Genomic DNA, 23,163 nt, shown 5'->3' on the forward strand with positions numbered 1-23,163 from the left:
AATAATAACTGTGGTATTTGTTAAGCACTTACAAGGTGCCAAGCACTGTTATAAGTGCTGGGGTGGGTACAAGCAAATCAGGTTGGACACAGTTCCTGTCCCAAATGGGACCCACAGTATCAATTCCCTTTTACAGATGAGGGAACTGAGGCCCAGAAGTGAAGTGATTTGCCCAAGGGCACACAGAAGACAAGTGGTGGAGCCAGAATTAGAACCCATGATCTTCACAATCCTGGGCACATTCTCTATCCACTATGCCATGCTGCTTCTCACCTTCCTCCTTTTCCCACTCCTTCCTCAACCTACCCTTCAAGCGCTTAGTACAATGCCCCCCACACAGTAAGTATTCAGTCAGTATTATTGATAGATACCAGACTCTACTGTAGTGTTCTCTTCCAAGCACCTAGTACGGTGCTCGACGCATAGTAAGCACTCAATAAACTGACTGATATTGATTGATCTTTGCTCTAGCGCTGCTGTGCAATCATCTTTAAACTGAAAGAGTGAGGAAAGGTTAAAAAATATTTGTAGAAAGAGAAATTCAAGTTTGTAGATTTTAGGTGAGAAGTCTGCACCCCATTCACGAGGTTCTGACACACTGCAATAAGCACTGTGCCCCGGATCACTTTGCTGAGTCAAAGAGTCTCCTTTAATATGCAAAGGTTTCAGAAGCTTTGCTTTTCTCTCCCCGCCTCTTGGGCAGGGAAGGAGGCCTAAAGTGGAGGCGGCAAAATCAATCAATCAATGGTATTTACTGAGTGCTGATTGTGTGCTGAACACTGTACTAAGTGCTTGAGACAGTACCAGTGGAGTCAGCGTTAAAATAAACAAATAAATTACAACTACGTACATAAGTGCTGAGAAGCAGCGTGACCTAGTGGAAAGCGCATGGGACTGGGGACCAAAGGAAGGACCAGGGTTCTGATCTTGGGCAAGTCACTTAAATTCTCTGTGCCTCTCTGTAAAATGGGGATTAAAGCTGTGAGCCTCTTTGAGGGACATGGACTGTGTCCAACTTACTAGCTTATGCTTAGTACGGTGCCTAGCAAAGAGAAAGTGTTTAAATACAAAAAAACCCCAAAAATAGTGCTGTGGGGCTGAGGATGGGGTGAATACCAAGTGCTTACAGGGTAGCCGTGAGGTTTAATACGACTGAACAGCCACATTGCACTTCAGCAGAAGTGCCTCCCACTGCACACAGAGAGAATTAGGGAAGCCCACTTGTAAGGGAGTATTTGAAATGATGCCAAGGGGTCATGGCAAATCAAAGCACAACCCTTATGTGAAACTGTCTGTGAGGCATATGACTTTCTTCATTTCATACCTGGCCTCTATAATTAGGAAGCTGAAACCAAGACTGATCACCTTTAAGGAGGGAATGAGGTAGAGGTTAAAAGTGTGGCGTGAATTCAGAAGAGGGAAAATGCACACAGAGTGCCTTCACCCCATTCAAGAGAATAGCATTATTACTATTACAATAATAATAGTGGCATTTGTTAAGCCCTTACTGTGTTCCAGGCCCTGTTCTAAGTGCTCAGGTACATGCAAGTAAATTGGGTTGGACACAGTCCTTGTCTAGGGCTCACAGTCTCAATCTCCATTTTCCAGATGAGGTAACTGAGGCCGACAGAAGTTAAGTGACTTGCCCAAGGTCAAGCAGCAGCAGACAAATGGAGGAGCCAAAATTAGAACCCAAGGTCCTTGTGATACCCAGGCCTGAGCTCTATCCAGAGAAGCAGCATGGCTTAGTGGAAAGAGCACGGGCTTGGGAGTCAGAGGTCCTGGGTCACTAAACCCAGCTCTGCCACTTATCAGCTATGTGACTTTGGGCAAGTCACTTGACTTCTCTGTACCTCAGTTACCACATCTGTAAAATGGGGATTAAGTCTGTGAGCCCCACGTGGGACAACCTGATTACCTTGTATCTACCCCAGCGCTTAGAACAGTGCTCAGAATATAGTAAGCGCTTAACATTATTATTATTATTATCCAGTACTACTACTCTCCTGTAGACTGTAAGCTCGGTATGGGCAGGGAACGTTTCTGTTGTACTGTACTGTCCAAGCACTCAATACAGTGCTCTGTACATAATATGTGATCAATAAATATTGATTGATACTACTACTATTTCTACTTCCACTACTACAGGTTGCCTAGAAAAGAGATGGGGAATCAATCCTAAGGTTCCAGAGGCTTCTCCTTAAATGGGGCCTAGCTCACTGTGGGGGATTAACCGATTTTTATCACTCAGAAAATATACTTTAAAAGGGTGCACCAATAAATGGCATATCCTCTGCATCTGACAGTCAATCCATTTGCAGGCTCAAAGAGCCAAAACACCCCAAGAACTCTTCTGAACAAAAGATGAATTCTTACCACTGCTCAGTGCTGGTCGTGGCCTCCAGGAGGGTCTGATAGGCAAGTGCCATCAACTTCTCCACAGACTCGCTGATGCGGCACTCGGGCAAAGAGAACGAATGCTCGCTGAGTTTGCTTTCTGGCTCCAAATTCATCCCGTCTTTGTGGCTGGCTTTGGCCTCTTTCTGCAGTTTGCGTTTGTTGTCCTTCTCGAGCCCCGGTAAATCAGGCAGCCTTACCTGGGAGTCCGGAGAGATCTAAGAAACACAAAATGTCCACGTTCCTAGAGAATCATCCAGCTTCAGGAAGCTTCAGGAAAATGAGACACGCTATTTCAACACCATCCGGCCACAAATCTACAAGGTAAGCGTGGCCTAGTGGAAAGAGCACGGGCCTTGGAGACGGAGAACCCGGGTTCTAATCCCGGCTCTGCCAGTTGCCTACTGTGTGACCCTGGGCAAGTCACTTCACTTCTCTGGACTGCAGTTCCCTCAACTGTAAAATGTGGTTTGGATACCTGTTCTCCCTTTTAGATTGGGAGCCCATGTGGTACAGGGACTGCATTTGGTCTGATTAACTTGAATCGACCCAACCGCTTAGAACAGTGTTTGACACATAGTAAGTGCTTAACAAATACCATAAAAAAGAAATCCTGAGTGAGGTCAGCAGAGGCCTTAATGTCCTCTCAATCTCGGCAGCAGCTTCTCATTTACAATGACTCCTCTGTACCTCAGGTTCCAATTTATAGTTTTTTTTCTCTCCCCAGAACAATTTATCTTGCAGAGTGTTAGGCAAATGCCCGATTCTCCTGAATATTTAAAAGAAGCTGCATGGCTTACAGGTTACAGCATGGGCCTGGGAGTCAGAGGACCTGAGTTCTAATAATGGCTCCACCATCATCATCATCATCAATCGTATTTATTGAGCGCTTACTGTGTGCAGAGCACTGTACTAAGCGCTTGGGAAGTACAAGTTGGCAACATATAGAGACAGTCCCTACCCAGCAGTGGGCTCATCTGCTGTGTAACCTTGGGCAAGTCACTTCTCTTCTCTGTGCCTCATATGCAAAGTGGGGATGAAGACTGTGAGCCCCACATGGGACATGGCCTGTGTCCAACCTGATTACTTTGTGTCATTTAGAACAATGTCTGGTACATAGTAAGCACCTACCAAACACTATTAATAAAAAAGAAAAGAAAATACATGATTCTCTGCCCAGGATCATGCAATAGTTCAGCTTAGAGGAACAATTTATTTGTACCAGTTTGAGAAATGAAAATTTCAAAGGTGCAGGCCAAAATCAAGGGGTTAAATAACTCTTAAAACACTTTAACACTCATGTCAATGTACAGTAAGCCTGGATTCACATTCATATCAACTGGAATAGCAAAAACTTATCATTCTTGGGCCTGGAAGAGAATAAAGCAATTTTATAAAAATAACTGCATTCCCCTGTCATTCCAGAAACCCGTCACATACTTTTGTACTGCAAATAAAGGGTTGAGCTGGATACCAGGCTGAGACTAAGTTTAGGGGTGATAAATTGCCTTCCTTCATTAATAAGCAGTCTCAAACGCATCATCCTATTGAATAATACTGGCACCTTCACAGTGTTGTGAATTTCTGAGGTCATCAAATTTCTGGCTGCCACAATCACATCCTGGCATTTTTTATTTGCAAAATGAGAATTGACATTCCGGGCGTATTTCAGCAAATCGGTAGCATCGCCTTTCAAAAACCTCATGTTCTTTAGAGCATTTTCGAATTCTTCAGTGGACTTTATCACCTGATAGAGGAGAGGGGAGAGAAGGAGCAGAGAAAACAGGAAAAGGACACAATCACATACCAAGTTCCCTGTATTTCAAAATACAGTTTGCAGCTCGGGATTTCCGGAAAGAAACCACAGCTGCAGTGGGATCAAGGACACAAGGTGAAATTCCCCAAAGCTGTTGTGGCCCCTTTCAGACACCATTTACCAGCATTAAAACTCCCTGGAGAAGGGCACATAAAAGCAAACCTGAATCCCATCTCCCAGCCAAAGTGCCATACTTTTTTCTTTTTAAAAAAAAAAATTAGCCCAGGTCATGAGAAACACTGAAAAGAAATCAAACTGGAATGTTCCCCACAGCTTGTAGCAACTTGTCAGCCTTCCTATGACAACTCAAAATAAAAAAATTGTTATTAACATCCAGGCTGCACAGAAGAGAGTACTTCCAAAGGCAGACCCGGAGGGAACAGAAGATTATAGGGCATTTCACTCCGCTATTGTTTAATGATTTGACTCACCTTAAGATGCACTTAACTCAAAGAGAATACAAAAGAAAAAGAAAATATGCATGCGCCAGTCTATTGAGGCATCTCCAATCTTACCTTTTCATACTGTTCTAATTTGCTGCTGTTGGTTGGAATGGAATAAACCAAACAATCTCTAATGAGGCACTCAGACATGTCTTCCCAGATCATGTCACCCAGGATCTCAGCCAACACCATCTTCGAGGTTTTTTCGTCTTCCGAGCTGTCCCCACGAGGAAGGTCTAGATTCCCCGGAAAAAGGTGCATGTTTTCTTATGTAAATTTTCAATCATTTGATCGTATTTATTGAGCACTTACTGTGTGCAGAGCACTGCACTAAGCACTTGGGAGAGTACATCATAACAATAAACAGACAGATTCCCTGCCCACAATGAACTAACAGTCTAGAAGGGGAGAAAGATGTTATTATAAATAAATTCAAGGCTAAATCCCCCCAGCTCCAACCATCTACCCAAGTTAAGACAAGAAGACAGTTCTCTAGACTGTAAGCTAGCTTTGGGCAGGGAACATGTCTACCTCTCTTGTATTGTGCTCTCCCATGCACTTAGTACAGTGTTCTACACCCAATAGGCGCTCAGTAAGTACCTTTAGGAAGTAGCACGGCCTATTGGATAGAGCACGTACCTGGGAGTCAGAAGGACCTGGGTTCTAAACCCGGCTCCAGCCCTTGTCTGCGGGGTGATCTTGGGCAAATCACTTAATTCTCTGTGCCAAAATCGGGTTGGACACAGTCTCTGTCCCATGAGGGGCTCACAGTTTCAATCCCCATTTTACAGATGAGGTAACTGAGGCACAGAGAAGTAAAGTGACTTGCCCAAGATATATGGCAAAGCCCCATGTGGGACAGGGACTGTGGCTGATTTGATTGTCTTGTATCGATCCCAGGGATGATGTAAGCTCATCCTGTAGACTGTAAGCTTGTTGTGGGCACGGAATGTGTCTGTTTATTGTTATACTGTACTCTCCCAAGCACTTAGTACAGTGCTCTGCACACAGTAAGTGCTCAATACAGTTGAATGAATGACTTAATGAATGTGATGGTGATCACATTTATTTCCCCAACTTCAAAGCCTTATTGAAGCCACACCTCCTCCATGAGGCCTTCCCTAATTCCTCATTTCCCATTCTCTTCTGCATTGCACAGCCCCATGGCACACACCCATAATTTATTTATATTAATGTCTGTTTCCCCCTCTAGACTGTAAGCTTGTTGTGGGCAGGGAATGTGTCTGTTATATTGTTGTTTTGTACTCTCCCAAGTGCTTAGCACAGTGCCCTGCATGTAGTAGACACTCAATAAATGATATTTATTGTAATAACAATAATAATAATGGCATTTATTAAGCACTTACTATGTGCAAAGCACTGTTCTATGCTAACCCACTGCTTTACTCTACATATTTACTCTCATGCTCTTATAACTGCATTTTCATTCATTTTATTTCACCAACATTTTTAAAAAGATATTTGTTAAGTCCTTACTATGTGCAGGGCACTGTACTAAGTGCTGCGGTAGAAACAAGGTTGTCAGGTTGGACACAGTTCCTGTCCCATGTGGGGCTCATAGTCTTAATCCCCATTTTACCAATGAAGTAGCTAAAGCACAGAGAAGTGAAGTGACTTGCCTAGAGTCACACAGCAGGCCAGTGGCACAATCAGAATTAGAACCCAGGTCTTTCTGCTAGGCCATGCTGTTCCTCTAAAACGGTCTCATTAAAAAAAAGGACTTTTTAAAACCTTTTGAGCTTCAAGCCCAATCTTCGCAAGTGAGAAGTCACTTCCACTGGACTACATACTCAGCAAGTGTTCACAAAGAACCTCGAGCACCAATTGGATCTTGCTAAAAACCTCCGGGGGGGATGGACGTTCCAAGTCGGAAGCCACGGATTCGAAACGCAAGATGACAGTGTCGGGCTGGATGTCCACCACTGCATGAAGGGATGGGTAAAATACCAGAGGTTTCAGGACACAATTCAGCAGCAGTTGGCCTGGAGAAAAGACCCAAATAGTTTTCAAATACCACTCAAAGAATTATTCGAAAAAAATCCTGGATCACTGGAGTACAGCAGCATGGCTTCTTTTTATATGGTATTTTTTTAACACTTACTATGTGCCACTGTTCTAAGCATTGGGGTAGATATGAGGTAATCAGGTTGGATACAGTTCATGTCCCACATGGGGCTCAAGTCTAAATCCCAATTTTTAACAGATGAGGTAACTAAGGCCCAGAAAAGTTAAGTGACATGCCCAAGGTCACACAGCACACAAGTGGCAGAGTTGGTATTAGAACCCAGATCTTTCTGGCTCCCAGGAGGGAGAAGCTAGGAGAAACAGCATGGCTTATTGGTTAGAGCACGGGCCTAGAAATCAAAAGGACTTGGGTTGTAATCCCTGCTCTGCCACATGACTGCTATGTGATCTTGGTTAAGTCACTTCACTTTTCTGGACGTCAGTTCCTCATCTGTAAAATGGGGATTAGGAATGTGAGGCCCATGAGGGACAGGAACTGAGTCCAACCTAATTAACTTGTATTTACTCCTCACCCTGGGCTTCAAGGCTCTCCATCACCTCGCCCCCTCCTACCTCACCTCCCTTTTCTCCTTCTACAGCCCAGTCCGCACCCTCCGCTCCTCCACCGCTGATCTCCTCACCGTACCTCGCTCTCGCCTGTCCCGCCATCGACCCCCGGCCCACGTCATCCCCCTGGCCTGGAATGCCCTCCCTCTGCCCATCCGCCAAGCTAGCTCTCTTCCTCCCTTCAAGGCCCTGCTGAGAGCTCACCTCCTCCAGGAGGCCTTCCCAAACTGATCCCCTTCCTTCCTCTCCCCCTCGTCCATCCCATCTTACCTCCCTCCCTTCCCCACAGCACCTGTATATATGTATATATGTTTGTACATATTTTTTGACTCTATTTATTTATTTATTTATTTAATTTATTTGTACATGTCTATTCTATTTATTTTATTTTGTTAATATGTTTGGTCTCTGTCTCCCCCTTTTAGACTGTGAGCCCACTGTTGGGTAGGGACTGTCTCTATATGTTGCCAATTTGTACTTCCCAAGCGCTTAGTACAGTGCTCTGCACATAGTAAGCGCTCAATAAATACGATTGATGATGATGATGATTTACCCCAGAGGTTAGAACAGTGCTTGGCACAGAGTAAGGGCATAACAAGTACCACTGCTATTATTATTATTAAAGCCCTTAACTCCAAAACATCTTAGATTGTGAGCTCCCTGAGGGATAGGGATATATATATGTATGTATATACATATATATGTGTGTGTGTATTAATAATAATGATAATGGTATCTGTTAAGCGCTTACTATGTGCAAAGCACTGTTCTAAGTGCTGGGGGGATACAAGGTGATCAAGTTGTCCTACGTGGGGTTCACATCTTAATCCCCATTTTACAGACGAGGTAACTGAGGCACAGAGAAGTCAAGTGACATACCCAAAGTCATACAGCTGACAAGTGGCTAAACTGGATTCGAACCCATGACCTCTGACTCCCAAGCCCGTGCTCTTTCCACTGAGAAATGCTGTATTCCCTCACAGTACTTAGTGCAATGCTCTGCACACAGTAAGTGCTTGCTTACTTAATAAATCCCATTACTACAACCACATGCACCTCCTCACTCTACTCCATTCCAGTTACCCAGGTGTGTCTCTTTATATTTAAAGCCCATCGCTGGACAGCCACCAAACCAAACTGGAGATGCACATAAAAAAGAAACTGGACTAAACTTGACCATCGAGGTAAGAAGTTCGGGGAGACGCCGGGGCAATGAGTCATAAATCAAAGTCTCATGATGCGGGGTGACTACCCGTCCTAGACACCCCACAATCTCCAGCGTCTTCTGATTTCCCCCTAGACCCTTCAACCAAACAGGGCTTTGCCTTACTGAAAGATCTCAGCTTTGTGTGCAGCTCCCCGAGAATAGCCAGTGCTAAGAGGACAGAACCGATGGGTGGGGCCGGGGTCTCTTCCTCCTTCTTCGGGGGTTCAGTGCACAGATGGAATTCAGTCTGCAACACAGACTCCAGGCTGTTGACCTCTAAAAGGGAAAGAAGAGCAGATGTCAGTTCAACCATCAGTCGCCGCCAGATATTTCCAAGGCCAGGAGCAGCGGGGCAGACGACTAGACCGTAATCTCATTGTGGGCATCGAAGGTGTCTGATTAGTGTTCTGTTGTAATTCTCCAAGAGCTTAGTACAGTGCTCTGCACACAGCAGGCGCTCAGTAAATACCACTGACCGACGACCAACTATTAGCGACCCAACTTTTCAGAGTCCAACCCCTCTAGATTGTAAACTCGTTGTGGGCAGGGAATATGTCCACTATTTCTCTTATATTGTACTCTCCCGCGCTTAGTACAGTGTTCTGCACATGGTAAGGGCTCGATAAATACGATCGATTGAATGACTATCCAGACTGACGAGACACGGTCGAGTCCACAGGCAGGTTTGGGTGGAAGTTACGGCTGTCTCAGCTTTGCTATGACAGGAAGTCAGTCAGTCAACTGTATTTATTAAGCCCTTTCTGTATGCAGAGCACTGTATTAAACTCTTGGGAGAGTACAGTATAACAATATAACAGACACATTCCCTGCCCACAACAAATTTACAGTCTAGAGTCCTTTCGGCTCTGGCTCCATTGTGGCTCCAGCGTGCCGCAATGAGTGTCAGCCACTGTTAGCTGGAGCTTGGTGTTCACCATCATTGAGTCATGAGCGAGGGGGAGGCAAGAACTAACTTCCTCCAAGACATCCTCCTCTCCTGTGTTCTCCCCTGTTAAGGGCAGGGAATAGTCTGAAAAACAAGCCAGGAATGGAGGGGGTGCCCCTGAGCACGCCAACCTGGACAAGACTGTGAGCTCGTTGTGGGAAGGAAATGTGTCTGTTTATTGCGATACTGTACTCTCCCAAGTGCTTAGTACAGTGGTTCACACATGGTAAACACTCAATACAACTGAATGAATGAATGTTACTTCCCCATCTCTCAGTGCCTCAGTTTCCTCCTCTATAAAATGGGGATAATAATACCTGCCTCTTTCTACTTCAGTGACACTGAGGATAGGAGTGAGATAAGTCATGCTTCAGGAATAAAAGTGCCCTATAAAACCAATGTCTCTAGACTGTAAGCTTGTTGTGGGCAGGGAATGTACCTGTTTATTGTTATACTGTACTCTCCCAAGCCCTTAGTAGAGTGCTTTGCACACAGTAAATGCTCGATAAAAACTACTGAATGAATGAATGAATGTCAGTTTAAGTCAGATCAGACCATTTAGGTTGCCTCTAATCTCTAATTTAGAGAAGCGGCAAGGTGTAGCGGATACAGCATGAGACTGGGAGTCAGTAGGTCATGGGTTCTAATCTTGCTCTGCCACTTGTCCACTGTGAGACCTGGGGCAAGACATTTCACTTCTCTGTGCCTCAGTTATCTCATCTGTAAAATGGGTATTAAGACTGTGAGCCACGAGAGACAGGAACTGTGTCCAAACCAATTTGCTTGAATCTACCCTAGCGCTTAGTACAGTGCCTGGCACGTAGTAACTGCTTAACAATACCACTATTATCATTATTATTAAGTACCTTTGGAGGGTGGAAGCTTCCAGATGGCCAATTTCTGCCACTCCTCTCCAAGGTGATAAAGAATGTTCTGCTTCTGGATTGTGAGCTCCATGCTGAGGGCTTTGAGAATTTTTAACTCAAAGCCTTTTCTGGATTTTAACGACTTCAGGCAGCTCTGGGCCTGATGGGGAAATGAAGATTATTACAGCCAAATTCTGAGATCGGAACGATTTGGAGTACATTAACAGGCCGAAAGAAGGGACTCTGATGATGAACTCTTTGATGGGAAGATATGAGGAGCGGCCTTCCTGCCCTTGCTTCGGAGATGCCCTAGAGTACCTTTTCTAGATGCTGAGCCGCTGCAATGTACTTTTTCTCCAGTAGAGAGCAATTGTATTCTTCAATGGCCGTGTCGAACTACAAAAGAAAAGGGGACACAAGGAGCTAAAGGGTGGGGACAAACCTGGGTCTAATGCCAGTGAACCCCAAAAAGCTCAGAAAAGGAAGGTGAGACTATTTAGCTCACTGACCTCTTGGAGCTGCTTAATCACGCCCAGGACAATTGTATCTCTTTCCAACTGCTGCTTCAATTCTGTAAATTCAGAAATGGCCACCTGGAGATCCCGTCGGACCTAAATCAAAGTGAATCAATCAATGGTATTTCTTGAGCACTTACAATGTGCAGAGCACTGTACTAAGCACTTGGGAGAGTACAACAGAATTGGTAGATATGTTCCCTGCCCATAATGAGCTTACAGTCTAGACGGGGAGGCAGGCACTGATATGAATAAATAATTTATAATACATAATTTAAAAGTATGTACATAAGAGCTGTGGGGCTGGGGGTGGGGAGAATAGCAAATGTCCAAAGCAAAGAGAGAAGGGTCCTTTCAAACATTTCCTCAACCGACAAAGTGTTCTCAGGATGTGAGAAGCAGCGTGGCCTACTGGATAGAGTACAGGGCAGGGAGTCAGAAGGACGTGGGTTCTAATCCTGGCTAGGCCACTTGCCTGCTATGTGATCTAGGGCAAGTCATTCGGAAAGAGCATGGGCTTGGGAGTCAGAGAACCTGGGTTCTAATCCCGGCTCCACCATTTGACTGCTGTGTGACCTTGGGCAAGCCACTTAACTTCTTTCTGCTTCAGTTACACCATCTGTAAAATGGGGATTAAGACTGTGAGCCCCACGTGGGGCAACCTGAATACCTTGTATCTACCCCAGTGCTTAGAACAGTGCGTGGCACATAGTAAGCGCTAAACAAATACCATTATTATTATTCTCTGGGCCTCTGTTACCACATCTGTAAAATGGGAATTGAGACTGTGTGCCCTCAGTGGGACAGGAACTGTGCCCAACCTGATCAGTTTATGTCTACCCCAGCATTTACAGCAGCACTTGACACATAGTAAACGCTTAACAAATACCATCATCATCATCACAGGGTGCTCCACCATCATTGGGACGATCATTACAAGATGCAGACTTTTCCATCTGCCATCCTCACCTCATTCTCCACCCTGGACTTCAGCAGGTCGATGTCACCACACAACTCGTCCACCTGGGTCACCAGCTCCTGGGCGCTCTGCATGCTAGGTAGAAACTCATTGTACTTCTTGTTGATCATATTGCAGACCTCGCCCTGAAATGCAGAGCCGGGGGTGAGTCGGGAATACGGCAGATTGTGTGGTGGGGACCCTCCGTTCTAGCGGCAACTAGCCGAACGTACCATCCAGCAACCCTCCTTCTGAAGCCACCTCCTCATAGCTGTTTGTGTTCCCGGAGAGCACGTTAGTCAGAACGATGAGGGTCAGAGGGCCCCATTCTCCCAACAGTGACCTCGAGTTAAGAAAACGTGGGCGGGTGGGATGGGGGAGGCAGGGAGGTGAAGTGAGAAAATAGGTTCATATGACCTCTTCCTGCTCATAATAACCCCATTCCCTATCCCGTCTCCGGTCCTCTTTCAACGGAAGTTCTAAGAATGGAACTTAGACTGTAAACCCCATGTGGGACAGGGACTGTGTCCAACCTGATTACCCTGTACCTACCTCAGCACTTAGAACAGTGCTTGAACAGTGAACACAATTATTATTATTACTATTAAACGCTTGGAAAAATCATTCTCATTTCATCCCATTCCCTTCCTAAAACTTACAAGGGCTGCCAGTGAACAACTGCTAATGATTCGTATTTTGTCTTTGTACAGCCTCATAAAGAAATTCAATCATTCATTCAGTCTTATTCACTGGGTACTTACTGTGTGCAGAGCACTATACTAAGCGCTTGGAAGAGTACAACACAACAATATCCAAACACATTCACTCTTTGCCATCACTGAGTCAGTCCAATGGTCTACACAGCTCAGAATTCTGTCTCCATCAGCAGTGACTCCTCGAGTGCGCTGTCAACACCTGCTGTCTCCACTTTTCTCTATGACCCCTTGCAATCTGGCTTCCACTCCCTTCACTCCGTGGAAACTTTCCTCTCTAAGGTCACCAATGACTTCCTTCTTGCAAATCCAATGCCCTCTACTCCAACCTAATCCTCCTAGGCCTTTCAGCTGTCTTTGACACTGTGGACAAACTATTCCTTCTCCTGGAAAAACTATTTACCTTTGCCTTTATTGACACCGTCCTCTCCTGGTTTTCCTCCTATCTCTCTGGCTGTTCCTTCTCAGTCTCTTTCACTGACTCCTCCTCTGCCTTCCTCCCTCTACCTGTGGGGGCCCCTCAAGGCTCAGTTCTTTCGAACAATAGATTCTCCCTTGATGAACTCATTCAATCCCAAAGCTTCAACTACCAACTTTACACAGATGTCTCCCAAATCAACCTCTCCAGCCCTGACCTTTCTCCTTCTTTGTAATCTCACACTTCCTCCTGCCTTCTATTTACATGCCCCGCCGACATGTCAAATTTAACAATCAAAACATAACTCCTCATCTTCCCATCCAAACCCCTTCTCTCCTCGACTTTCCCATTATCACAGACAACGCCACCATCCTTCCTCCCTCACAACTCTGTAACCTTGACATTATTCTCGGAGAAGTAATGTGACCTAGTGGAAAGAGCTCGGACCTGGGAATCAGAGCAATCTGCCACTTGCTTGCTGTGTAAAATGGGGTTTCCATAACTGTTCTCCCTCCTACTTGAACTGTGAGCCCCATGCAGGACAGGGACTGTGTCCAACATAATTCCTTTGTATTTGCCCCAGTGCTTAGAACACTGTTTGACACATAGTAAGCACTTAACTAATACCATAAAAAAAGACTAATCTTTCTCATTCAACCCACATATTCAATATTCCACCAAATCCTGCCGGTTCTACCTTCACGATAGGTCTAGAAACCAACCTTTCCTCTCCATCCAAAATACTTCCACGTTGATCCAAACATCTATTATATCCCTTCTTGACTACTTCTTCAGCCTCCTTGCCAATTTCCCTGCCTCCAGTCTCTCCCCACTCCAGTCCATACTTTACTTTTCTGCCCAGATCACGTTTCTTGAAAAACAAACAAAAAACCAAATGCCAACCCCCACCCCCACCAAAAAAAAAACCGTTCTGTGTATGTCTTCTCATTCCATTCCTCAAAAATCTTCAATGGTTACCCACCCATCTCAAACAGAAAACTCCTTACCCCCTCTAGATTGTGAGCTCGTTGTGGGCAGGGATTGTCACTCTTTATTGTTGTACTTTCCCGAGTGCTTAGTAGTGCTCTGCACACAGTAAGCACTTGATACATACGACTGAATTGGATTTAAGGTACTCATCAGCTCTCCCCGCATCCTGTTTAACCTCACTCTTCTCTTACTACAACCCAGCCTGTCCCCTTCGTTCATCTAATGCCAGCCTCCTAACTATATCTCAATCTCACTTCTCTCATCACCAACCCCTTGCTCTCTTCCTCCTTCTGGCCTGAAACTCCCTCCCTCTTCATAAACCCAACAGACCTCCCACTCTCCCCATCTCCCCTACTAAAATTACCTTGTAACCTCCCCAGCGCTTAGAACAGTGCTTTACACATGGTAAGCGCTTAACAAATATCATCATTATTATTATTATCTGCAAAATGAGGATTGAGACTGTGAGCCCCACGTGGGACAATAATAATAATAATGACATTTATTGATGATGATGATGGAATTTGTTAAGCGCTTACTATGTGCGAAGCACTAAGCACTGGGGGGAATACAAGGTGATCAGGTTGTCCCATGGGGGGCTCACAGTCTTAATCCCCATTTTACAGATGAGGTCACTGAGGCACAGATTAGTTAAGTGGCTTGCCCAGGGTCACACAGCTGACAAGTGGCAGAACCAGAATTCGAATCCATGACCTCTGACGGCCAAGCCTGCGCTCTTCAACTGAGCCACGCTGCTTCTCCACACTTACTATGTGCAAAGCACTCTTCTAAACGCTGGGGTGGTTACAAGGTGATCAGGTTGTCCCACAGGGGGCTCACAGTCTTAATCCCCATTTTCCAGATGAGGTCACTGAGGCCCAGAGAAGTGAAGTGACTTGCCCAAAGTCACCCAGCTGACAAGTGGCGGGGTCAGCATTTGAACCCATGACCTCTGACTCCAAAGCCCGGGCTCTTTCCACTGAGCCACGCTGCTCCTCTAGAACCGCGTCCAACCCGATCTGCTTGGAACCACCCCAGAGCCTAGTACAGCGTGGGGCACATGGCAGGCACATGGTTAGCGAATGCCTCAATTACACTTGGGCCCTTATCGGTGTCCTCATTCTCGCCTGTCCCGCCGTCGACCCCCGGCCCACGTCCTCCCCCTGGCCTGGAATGCCCTCCCTCCGCACATCCGAAGCAGTCTGAGAAGTCTGAGAAGCAGCGTGGCTCAGTGGCAAGAGCCTGGGCTTTGGAGTCCGAAGTCATGGGTTCAAATCCTGGCTCTGCCAACTGTCAGCTGTGTGACTTTGGGCCAGTCACTTAACTTCTCCAGGCCTCAGTTCCCTCTTCTGGAAAATGGGGATTATAACTGTGAGCCCTCCATGGGACAACCTGGTCACCTTGTAACCTCCTCAGCGCTTAGAACAGTGCTTTGCACATAGTAAGCGCTTAACAAGTGCCATCATTATTATTATTCGCCAAACTAGCTCTCTTCCTCCCTTCAAAGCCCTACTGGGAGCTGACCTCCCCCAGGAGGCCTTCCCACACTGAGCCCCCTATTTCCTCACCCCCCCATCCCCCCGTCCCTACCTCCTTCCCCTCCCCACAGCACCTATATATGCTGTACAGATTTATTACTCTATTTATTTTACTTCTACATATTTACCACTCTATTCATTTTGTTAACGATGTCCCTACTGTTGGGTAGGGACTGTCTCTATATGTTGCCAACTTGTACTTCCCAAGCGCTTAGTACAGTGCTCTGCACACAGTAAGCGCTCAGTAAATACGATTGATTGATTGATGTGCATTGAGAGCTCACCTCCTCTAGGAGGCCTTCCCAGACTGAGCCCCCTCCTTCCTCTCCCCCTCCCCATCCCCCCCGCCTTACCTCCTTCCCCTCCCCACAGCACCTGTATATACGTTTGTACATTTTTATTTCTCTATTTATTTATTTTACTTGTACATATTTATTCTATTTACTTTACTTTGTTACTATGTTTCGTTTTGTTGTCTGTCTCCCCCTTCTACACCGTGAGCCCGCTGTTGGGTAGGGACCGTCTCTATGTGTTGCCAACTTGGACTTCCCAAGCGCTTAGTACAGTGCTCTGCACACAGTAAGCACTCAGTAAATATGAATGAGGACCAACCCGAGTGCCCTTCGGCCCACCTTGACCTCCTCGACCCTCCGGGCCAGGCGTCCGATCCGGGTGCCCAAGTCCTCCTTCTCCAGCCGCCCCGAGTGGGCCAACACTTCGGTCACGAAGGAGGCCATGGTCGCTCGAGCCTTCGCCGCCAGGCCCGGCCGCCCTCCCGTATTGCCCGCTGGGAAACCGAGTCCAGGCCCTCCCCGACCCAACCCGTTTAGAGCCCGCTCCGGACTACACCTCCCGGCAGCCTCCGCGCGCCCAGCCTCTACGGAGCACGACACGGGACAAACTCCATACGAATGCGTTTGGACTGTCTTCATAATAATGGCATTTATTAATCAATCAATCAATCGTATTTATTGAGCGCTTACTGTGTGCAGAGCACTGTACTAAGCGTTTGGGAAGTACAAGTCGGCAACCCATAGAGACAGTCCCTACCCAACAGCGGGCTCACACTCCCCCTCGTCCCCCTCTCCATCCCCCCTATCTTACCTCCTTCCCTTCCCCACAGCACCTGTACATATGTATATATGTTTGTACATATTTGTTACTCTATTTATTTATTTATTTATTTTACTTGTACATATCTATTCTATAGATTTTATTTTGTTAGTATGTTTGGTTTTGTTCTCTGTCTCCCCCTTTTAGACTGTGAGCCCACTGTTGGGTAGGGACTGCCTCTATATGTTGCATGTTTGTACATATTTGTTACTCTATTTATTTATTTATTTATTTTACTTGTATCTATCTATTCTATTTATTTTATTTTGTTAGTATGTTTGGTTTTGTTCTCTGTCTCCCCCTTTTAGACTGTGAGCCCACTGTTGGGTAGGGACCGTCTCTATATGTTGCGTGTTTGTACATATTTGTTACTCTATTTATTTATTTATTTTACTTGTGCATATCTATTCTATTTATTTTATTTTGTTAGTATGTTTGGTTTTGTTCTCTGTCTCCCCCTTTTAGACTGTGAGCCCACTGTTGGGTAGGGACTGTCTCTATATGTTGCCAACTTGTACTTCCCAAGCGCTTAGTACAGTGCTCTACACACAGTAAGCGTTCAATAAATACGATTGATGATGATGATAGAAGCGGGAGACAGAGAACAAAACCAAACATACTAACAAAATAAAATAAATAGAATAGATATGTACAAGTAAGATAAATAAATAAATAAATAAATAAATAAATAAATAAATAAATAAATAAAGTAAGATAAGTTCTGTGTGACTTTGGGCAAGTCACTTCACTTCTCTGGGCCTCAGTTACTTCATCTGTAAAATGGGGATGAAGACTGTGAGCCCCCCGTGGGACAACCTGATCACCTTGTAACCTCCCCAGCGCTTAGAACAGTGCTTGGCACATAGTAAGCGCTTAATAAATGCCATCATCATAGGGAAGCATCGTGGTTCAGTGGAAAGAGCACGGGCTCTTAAGCGCTTACTATGTGCAAAGCACTGTTCTAAGCGCTGGGGAGGTTACAAGGTGATCAAGTTGTCCCACGTGGGGCTTACAGTCTTCATCCCCATTTTCCAGACGAGGTATCTAAGGCACAGAGAAGTGAAGTGACTTGCCCAAAGTCACACAGCTGACAATTGGCAGAGCTGGGATTTGAACCCATGACCTCTGACTCCAAAGCCCATGCTCTTTCCACCGAGCCATGCTGCTTCCCATATTTTGAGCTTCCTGATTACTTCTGTTTGCCCTATTAAACGCCACATGGCGTTTCATGTTATGTCTTACAAAAAAACTTTCAGGAAGAAATAACCTTGTTGAAAAACAAAATGCCAAAAAAACCCCACCCACAGAAAAATAAAATAAAACGTGGGGAACAAAGGATAATATAATCAGCAGCACAGCTAGTGCGGTTTCTCAAGCCCATTAGATTTTTGCTTTGATATTTTTCAAATACATATAAAAAGGCGTTTCTGCTTCAGTTGACGGCTACCGACAGAGAATGAAAGACATTCAAACTTCCTTCGACATTCCTTCGATCCACCTTCTCTATTTTTTATATAATAATAATAATAATGGCATTTATTAAGCGCTGACTATGTGCAAAGCACTGCTCTAATCGCTGGGGAGATTACAAGGTGATCAGGTTGTCCCACGGGGGGCTCACAGTCTTAATCCCCATTTTACAGATGAGGTAACTGAGGCACAGAGAATCGTTCAATCAATTGTATTTATTGAGCATTTACTGTGTGCAGAGCACTGTACTAAGCGCTTGGGAAGTATAAGTTGGCAACACATAGAGACGGTCCCTACCCAACAGTGGGCTCACAGTCTAGAAGGGGGGAGACAGAGAACAAAACAAAACATATTAACAAAATAAAATAAATAGAATACATATGTACAAGTAAAATAAATAAATAAATAAATAAATAAATAGAGTAATAAATATGCACAAACATATATACAGGTGCTGTGGGGAAGGGAAGGAGGTAAGGCGGGGGGATGGAGAGGGGGAGGAGGGGGAGAGGAAGGAGGGGGCTCAGTTTGGGAAGAGAAGTTAAGTGACTTGCCCAAAGTCACACAGCTAACAAGTGGCGGAGTCTGAATTTGAACCCATGACCAGTCCCATGACACGGACTCCAAAGCCCGTGCTCTTTCCACTGAACCACGCTGCTTCCCTATGATGATGGCATTTATGAAGCACTTACTATGTGCAAAGCACTGTTCAAAGCACTGGGGAGGTTACAAAGTGATCAGGTTGTCCCAAGGGGGGCTCACAGTCTTAATCCCCATTTTACAGATGAGGTAACTGAGGCCCAGAGAAGTGAAGTGAGTTGCCCAAAGTCACACAGCTGACAATTGGTGGACCTGGGATTTGAACCCATGACCTCTGACTCCAAAGCCCGAGCTCTTTCCACTGAGCCACGCTGCTTGCATTTATTAAGCGCTTACTATGTGCCAAGCACTGTTCTAAGCGTTGGGGAGGTCACAGAGTGATCAGGTTGTCCCACATGGGGCTCACAGTCTTCATCCCCATTTTACAGATGAGGTAACTGAGGCACAGAGAAGTCAAGTTCATTCATTCATTCATTCAATCGTATTAATTGAGTGCATCTTGAGTGTAGAGCACCGTACTAAGCGCTTGGAAAGTACAAGTTGGCAACATATAGAGACGGTCCCTACCCAACAGCGGGCTCACAGTCTAGAAGGGAGAGACAGATAACAAAACAAAACATATTAACAAAATAAAATAAATAGAATAGTAAATATGTACAAGTAAAATTGAGTAATAAATATGCACAAATATATATACAGGTGCTGTGGGGAGGGGAAGGAGGTAAGGCGGAGGGGATGGGGAGGGGGAAGAGGGGGAGAGGAAGGAGGGGGCTCAGTCTGGTAAGGCCTCCTGGAGGAGGTGAGCTCTCAGTAGGGCTTTGAAGGGAGGAAGAGAGTTAGCTTGGCAGATGTGCAGAGGGAGGACATTCCAGGCCAGGGGGAGGATGTGGGTTGGGGGTCTATGGCGGGACAGGCGAGAACGAGGCCCAGTGAGGAGGTGAGCAGCAAAGGAGGAGAGTGTGCGGGCCGGGCTGGAAAAGGGAGGTGAGGTAGGAGAGGGCGAGGTGATGGAGGGCTTTGAAGCTGAGAGTGAGGAGCTTTTGCTTGATTCGAAGGTTGATAGGCAACCACTGGAGATTTTTGAGGAGGGCAAATCCCCAACTGGTCCCTTGCCTTTTCCTCGATCCCTCCTCAAACACACCAAATGCGTTTTAATGTGCAAGCTCAATCCAACTACCGACCCCCTCCACACCCTCCTAAATCCCTTTCATTTCCACCCCTCTGTCACCCAACACCCTTTCCCCAGTTTCCTAGATTAGTCACTACTATGGGGGCCCATTGTTCCAGGGCAGCTCAGGTGACTTAATAATAATAATAATAATAATTATTATTATTATGGTATTTGTTAAGCTCTTACTATGTGTCGAGCACTTGAGTAGATTAAAAGAAATCAGATTGCCCCTCAGGGGGCTCACAATTTTAATCCCCATTTTACAGATGAGATAGAGAAGCAGCGTGGCTCAGTGGAAAGAGCCCTGGTTTGGGAATCAGAGGTCATAGGTTGTAATCCCGGCTCTGCAACTTGTCAGCTGTGTGACTTTGGGCAAGTCACTTCACTTCTCTGTGCCTCAGTTACCTCATCTGTAAAATAGGGATTGAGACTGTGAGCCCCACATGGGACAACCTGATCACCTTGGATCCCCCCAGCGCTTAGAACAGTGCTTTGCATATAGTAAGCACTTAACAAATACCATCATCATCATAACTGAGGCACAGAGAAGTTTAGCATCTTGCCCAAGGTCACATAAAAGACAAGTGGCAGAGCCGGGATTAGAGCCCATGTCCTCTGACTCCCAAGCCTGTGCTCTTTCCACTAAGCCATGCTGGAGGGGACCTTGATGGGCTGAGAAAGGGGGAGAGTTGGAGTGTGAGGACAGGATATTCCTATCTGCCTCCCCAGGTCCTGCCATTTCTGGTTCTTCTGTAGGGTCCAGCCAGCTCTATCCCGTCTCTAGACTGTAAACTCATTTTGGGCAGGGAACATATCTGTTAATTCATTCATTCATTCAATCGTATTTATTGAGCGCTTACTGTGTGCAGAGCACTGTACTAACAGCTTGGGAAGTACAAGTCGGCAACATATAGAGATGGTCCCTATCCAACAACGGGCTCACAGTCTAGAAGGGGGAGACAGACAACAAAACAAAACAATTCTGTTGCAGTGTGCTCTCCCAAGCGCTTGATACGGTGCTCTGTGCATAGTAAGCACTCAGTAAATACCATTGATTGATTGATGAACCCCAGATCACCTCAGCCAAGCCTGCCATCTGACTCCACAGGGAAAGGCCAGGCCCAGGAGCAGCAACAAAGCGCTCACACACACACACACACAATCTACATACACATAGTCACACATAGAATGGGATTAGAACCATGACCTTCTGATTCACAGACCTGTGCTCTTTCCACTGCGCCATGCTACTTCTACTACCCCACAGGGCTGGGCTGATTTGGGGCTGGGGCTGAACTGAGTTGGGGACTGGTTTAGAGCTGGGGCTGGATTGAGTTGGGGTTGGGTTGGGGTTGGGGCTGGAGCTGAGGGGAAAATTGTGCTGGGGACTGGGGGCTTCTCAGTCCTAAATTGAGTGGACAGAAAAGCAAGCTCAGTTTCCCCTGTGGGAACAAGGTTGGGAGGGGATACCCCGGGAGATCCATGGGGCCCAAACTGAGACACACCTCCTCCCCCAACAGCCGCAGACTTGCTCATAACATGCCAAAGCTGTGGACTCAGAAAGCAACGACTCCTAATTCATGCATCACTTGGGCTGGGTGCTGCCAATCCTCCTGGTTCAGCCCTGTCTCCCACAGGCTGCTACTCTGGGAAATTGGCCAGAACCTCCACCCTTCTCCCTCCCCAAAAGGCTCCCCCCATGCATCTCCCAAGACTCCCCCTTCAACTATTTGCTCTCCAATGGCTTCATTCCCATTGATTTCAAACATGTCCATGTTTCCCCTACCCTAAAACCCCTCCTGTAATAGTAGTAACAATTACGGTACTTAAGAGCTTTCTAGGTGTCAAGCACTGTTCTAAGTGCTGAGGTAGATACACCACCCTCCAGTTATTGGCCCATCTCCTTTCTACTATTCCTCTCTGAACTCCCAGGCTTACACTCTCCACTAGGCTTCATTACCTCTCTAGTGCTTGAGTATGTGGAGAGTGAGAGAGAGCGAGTGGGAACACATTTCATTCTCAGAGGGGGAGAAGAGGTCTTTCATTCAACTGATCCATCAATGGTATTTTGTGGGCATTTACTGTGCCCAGGACATTGTACTGTGTGCTTGCGAGAATAAGCAAGATTTGCATTGTACTCCCCAAGTGTTTAGTACAGTGTTTTGCCTACAGATAACACTCAATGAATACCATTGATTATGATGGAGAATGAGACTGTAAGCTCACTGTGGGCAGGGAATGTCTGCTTATTGCTACATTGTACTCTCCTAAGTGCTTAGCACAGTGCTCTGCACACAGCAAGTGCTCAATAAATATGATTGACTGACAGAGCTGGTAGATCTGATCCCCTCTCTTTAGGCACTTACAATTAGTCTTCAATCTCGCAGCCGCTGAGTCTCCTCTCCCGCTGGCCTCTCAGCGGCAAGGACTACTTCCTCAAGAAAGGGTGCTGAGGGCAGCCTGGTCCAGGCATCTGGGGAAGGGAAGGGGTGACCAACCAGAAGTTCTGTGGAATAGGCCCAGCCGGTGGAGTAGGGTAGAAGGTCCAACCCACCGATTCTGGCCATGCTTGCAGGGAGGAAAATGAATGGGTTGGAGAGGGGTCTGTGCATGTAAACATTCCTGCTTCTCCGGGATCCTGGGGTTCCCCCTCCCCTGGGGGGAGATGAGGGAAAGCTCGGTGTCAGGGGAAACTGAGGGAGGGAGCCTGGTCATGGGATGCAGGTTGACTATGGACCCTAGAGAGCTAAACCTCTAATTTGCCTCTCTGAGGAGATTTAGATGACTCAGGGTGGAGTGGGATGTGAGGAGAAGATAAGGGAGAGGAAGAGGGGGGAAATGAGGGGTTGGGCAGACATTCCAAGATGAGCTGGGATAGCATGGGAAGGAGCCAAAGCACTGCTCAGGGGCCCTCAGGGAGGTGGGAACAGCGTGTTGCAAACCAGGCTCAGAGCTTTCCCTGCTGGCTATACATTAGTCAGCTCAGGGTCCTTCCCTTTCTATTAATGTCCATCTTCCCCTCTAGATTGTAAGCTCATTGTGGGCAAGGAATGTGTCTGTGGAGTTGCAGCAGTAAGCTTCTCCACCACACTGTCAGCTCCTTGAGGGCAGGGATCACACCCATCATCTCTGTTGGGTTGTAATTCCCCAGGCACTTAATACTGTGTTCTGCAGTATCATTACCATCAATGGTATTTACTGAGTGCTTTTTGCAGAGCGCTGCACTAAGCGCTTGGGAGAGTCCACTACAACAGAATTGGGAGACACATTCCCTGCCCGTAACGAGCTGACAGTCTAGAGGGGGAGACAGACGTTAACATAAATAATTCATAATATATGAAGTACCGATATGTACACCAGGGCTGTGGGTGGGGAAAATATCAATTACCTAAAGGTCACCGATCCAAATG

General features: G+C 46.2%; 1 protein-coding gene across 1 annotated transcript in view; it reads right to left on the reverse strand.

The window, feature by feature from the left end:
• The window catches only part of ZW10 (zw10 kinetochore protein), a 30,077-nt gene extending 13,938 nt beyond the window's left edge, over positions 1-16,139 (reverse strand). Inside the window, exons 1-10 of the mRNA XM_038754445.1 lie at positions 16,032-16,139; positions 11,752-11,886; positions 10,777-10,878; positions 10,586-10,663; positions 10,268-10,427; positions 8,579-8,731; positions 6,468-6,659; positions 4,729-4,892; positions 3,962-4,144; positions 2,377-2,615 (exon numbers count right to left, since the gene is read on the reverse strand). Coding sequence (XP_038610373.1) covers positions 2,377-2,615; positions 3,962-4,144; positions 4,729-4,892; positions 6,468-6,659; positions 8,579-8,731; positions 10,268-10,427; positions 10,586-10,663; positions 10,777-10,878; positions 11,752-11,886; positions 16,032-16,136 — 1,511 coding nt within the window. The 5' untranslated portion in view covers positions 16,137-16,139. The remainder of the gene's footprint in view (positions 1-2,376; positions 2,616-3,961; positions 4,145-4,728; positions 4,893-6,467; positions 6,660-8,578; positions 8,732-10,267; positions 10,428-10,585; positions 10,664-10,776; positions 10,879-11,751; positions 11,887-16,031) is intronic.
• Positions 16,140-23,163: the final 7,024 nt, after the last annotated feature.

This window comes from Tachyglossus aculeatus, chromosome 11, assembly GCF_015852505.1.
Source record: "Tachyglossus aculeatus isolate mTacAcu1 chromosome 11, mTacAcu1.pri, whole genome shotgun sequence".
Taxonomy (NCBI): Eukaryota; Metazoa; Chordata; class Mammalia; order Monotremata; family Tachyglossidae; genus Tachyglossus; species Tachyglossus aculeatus.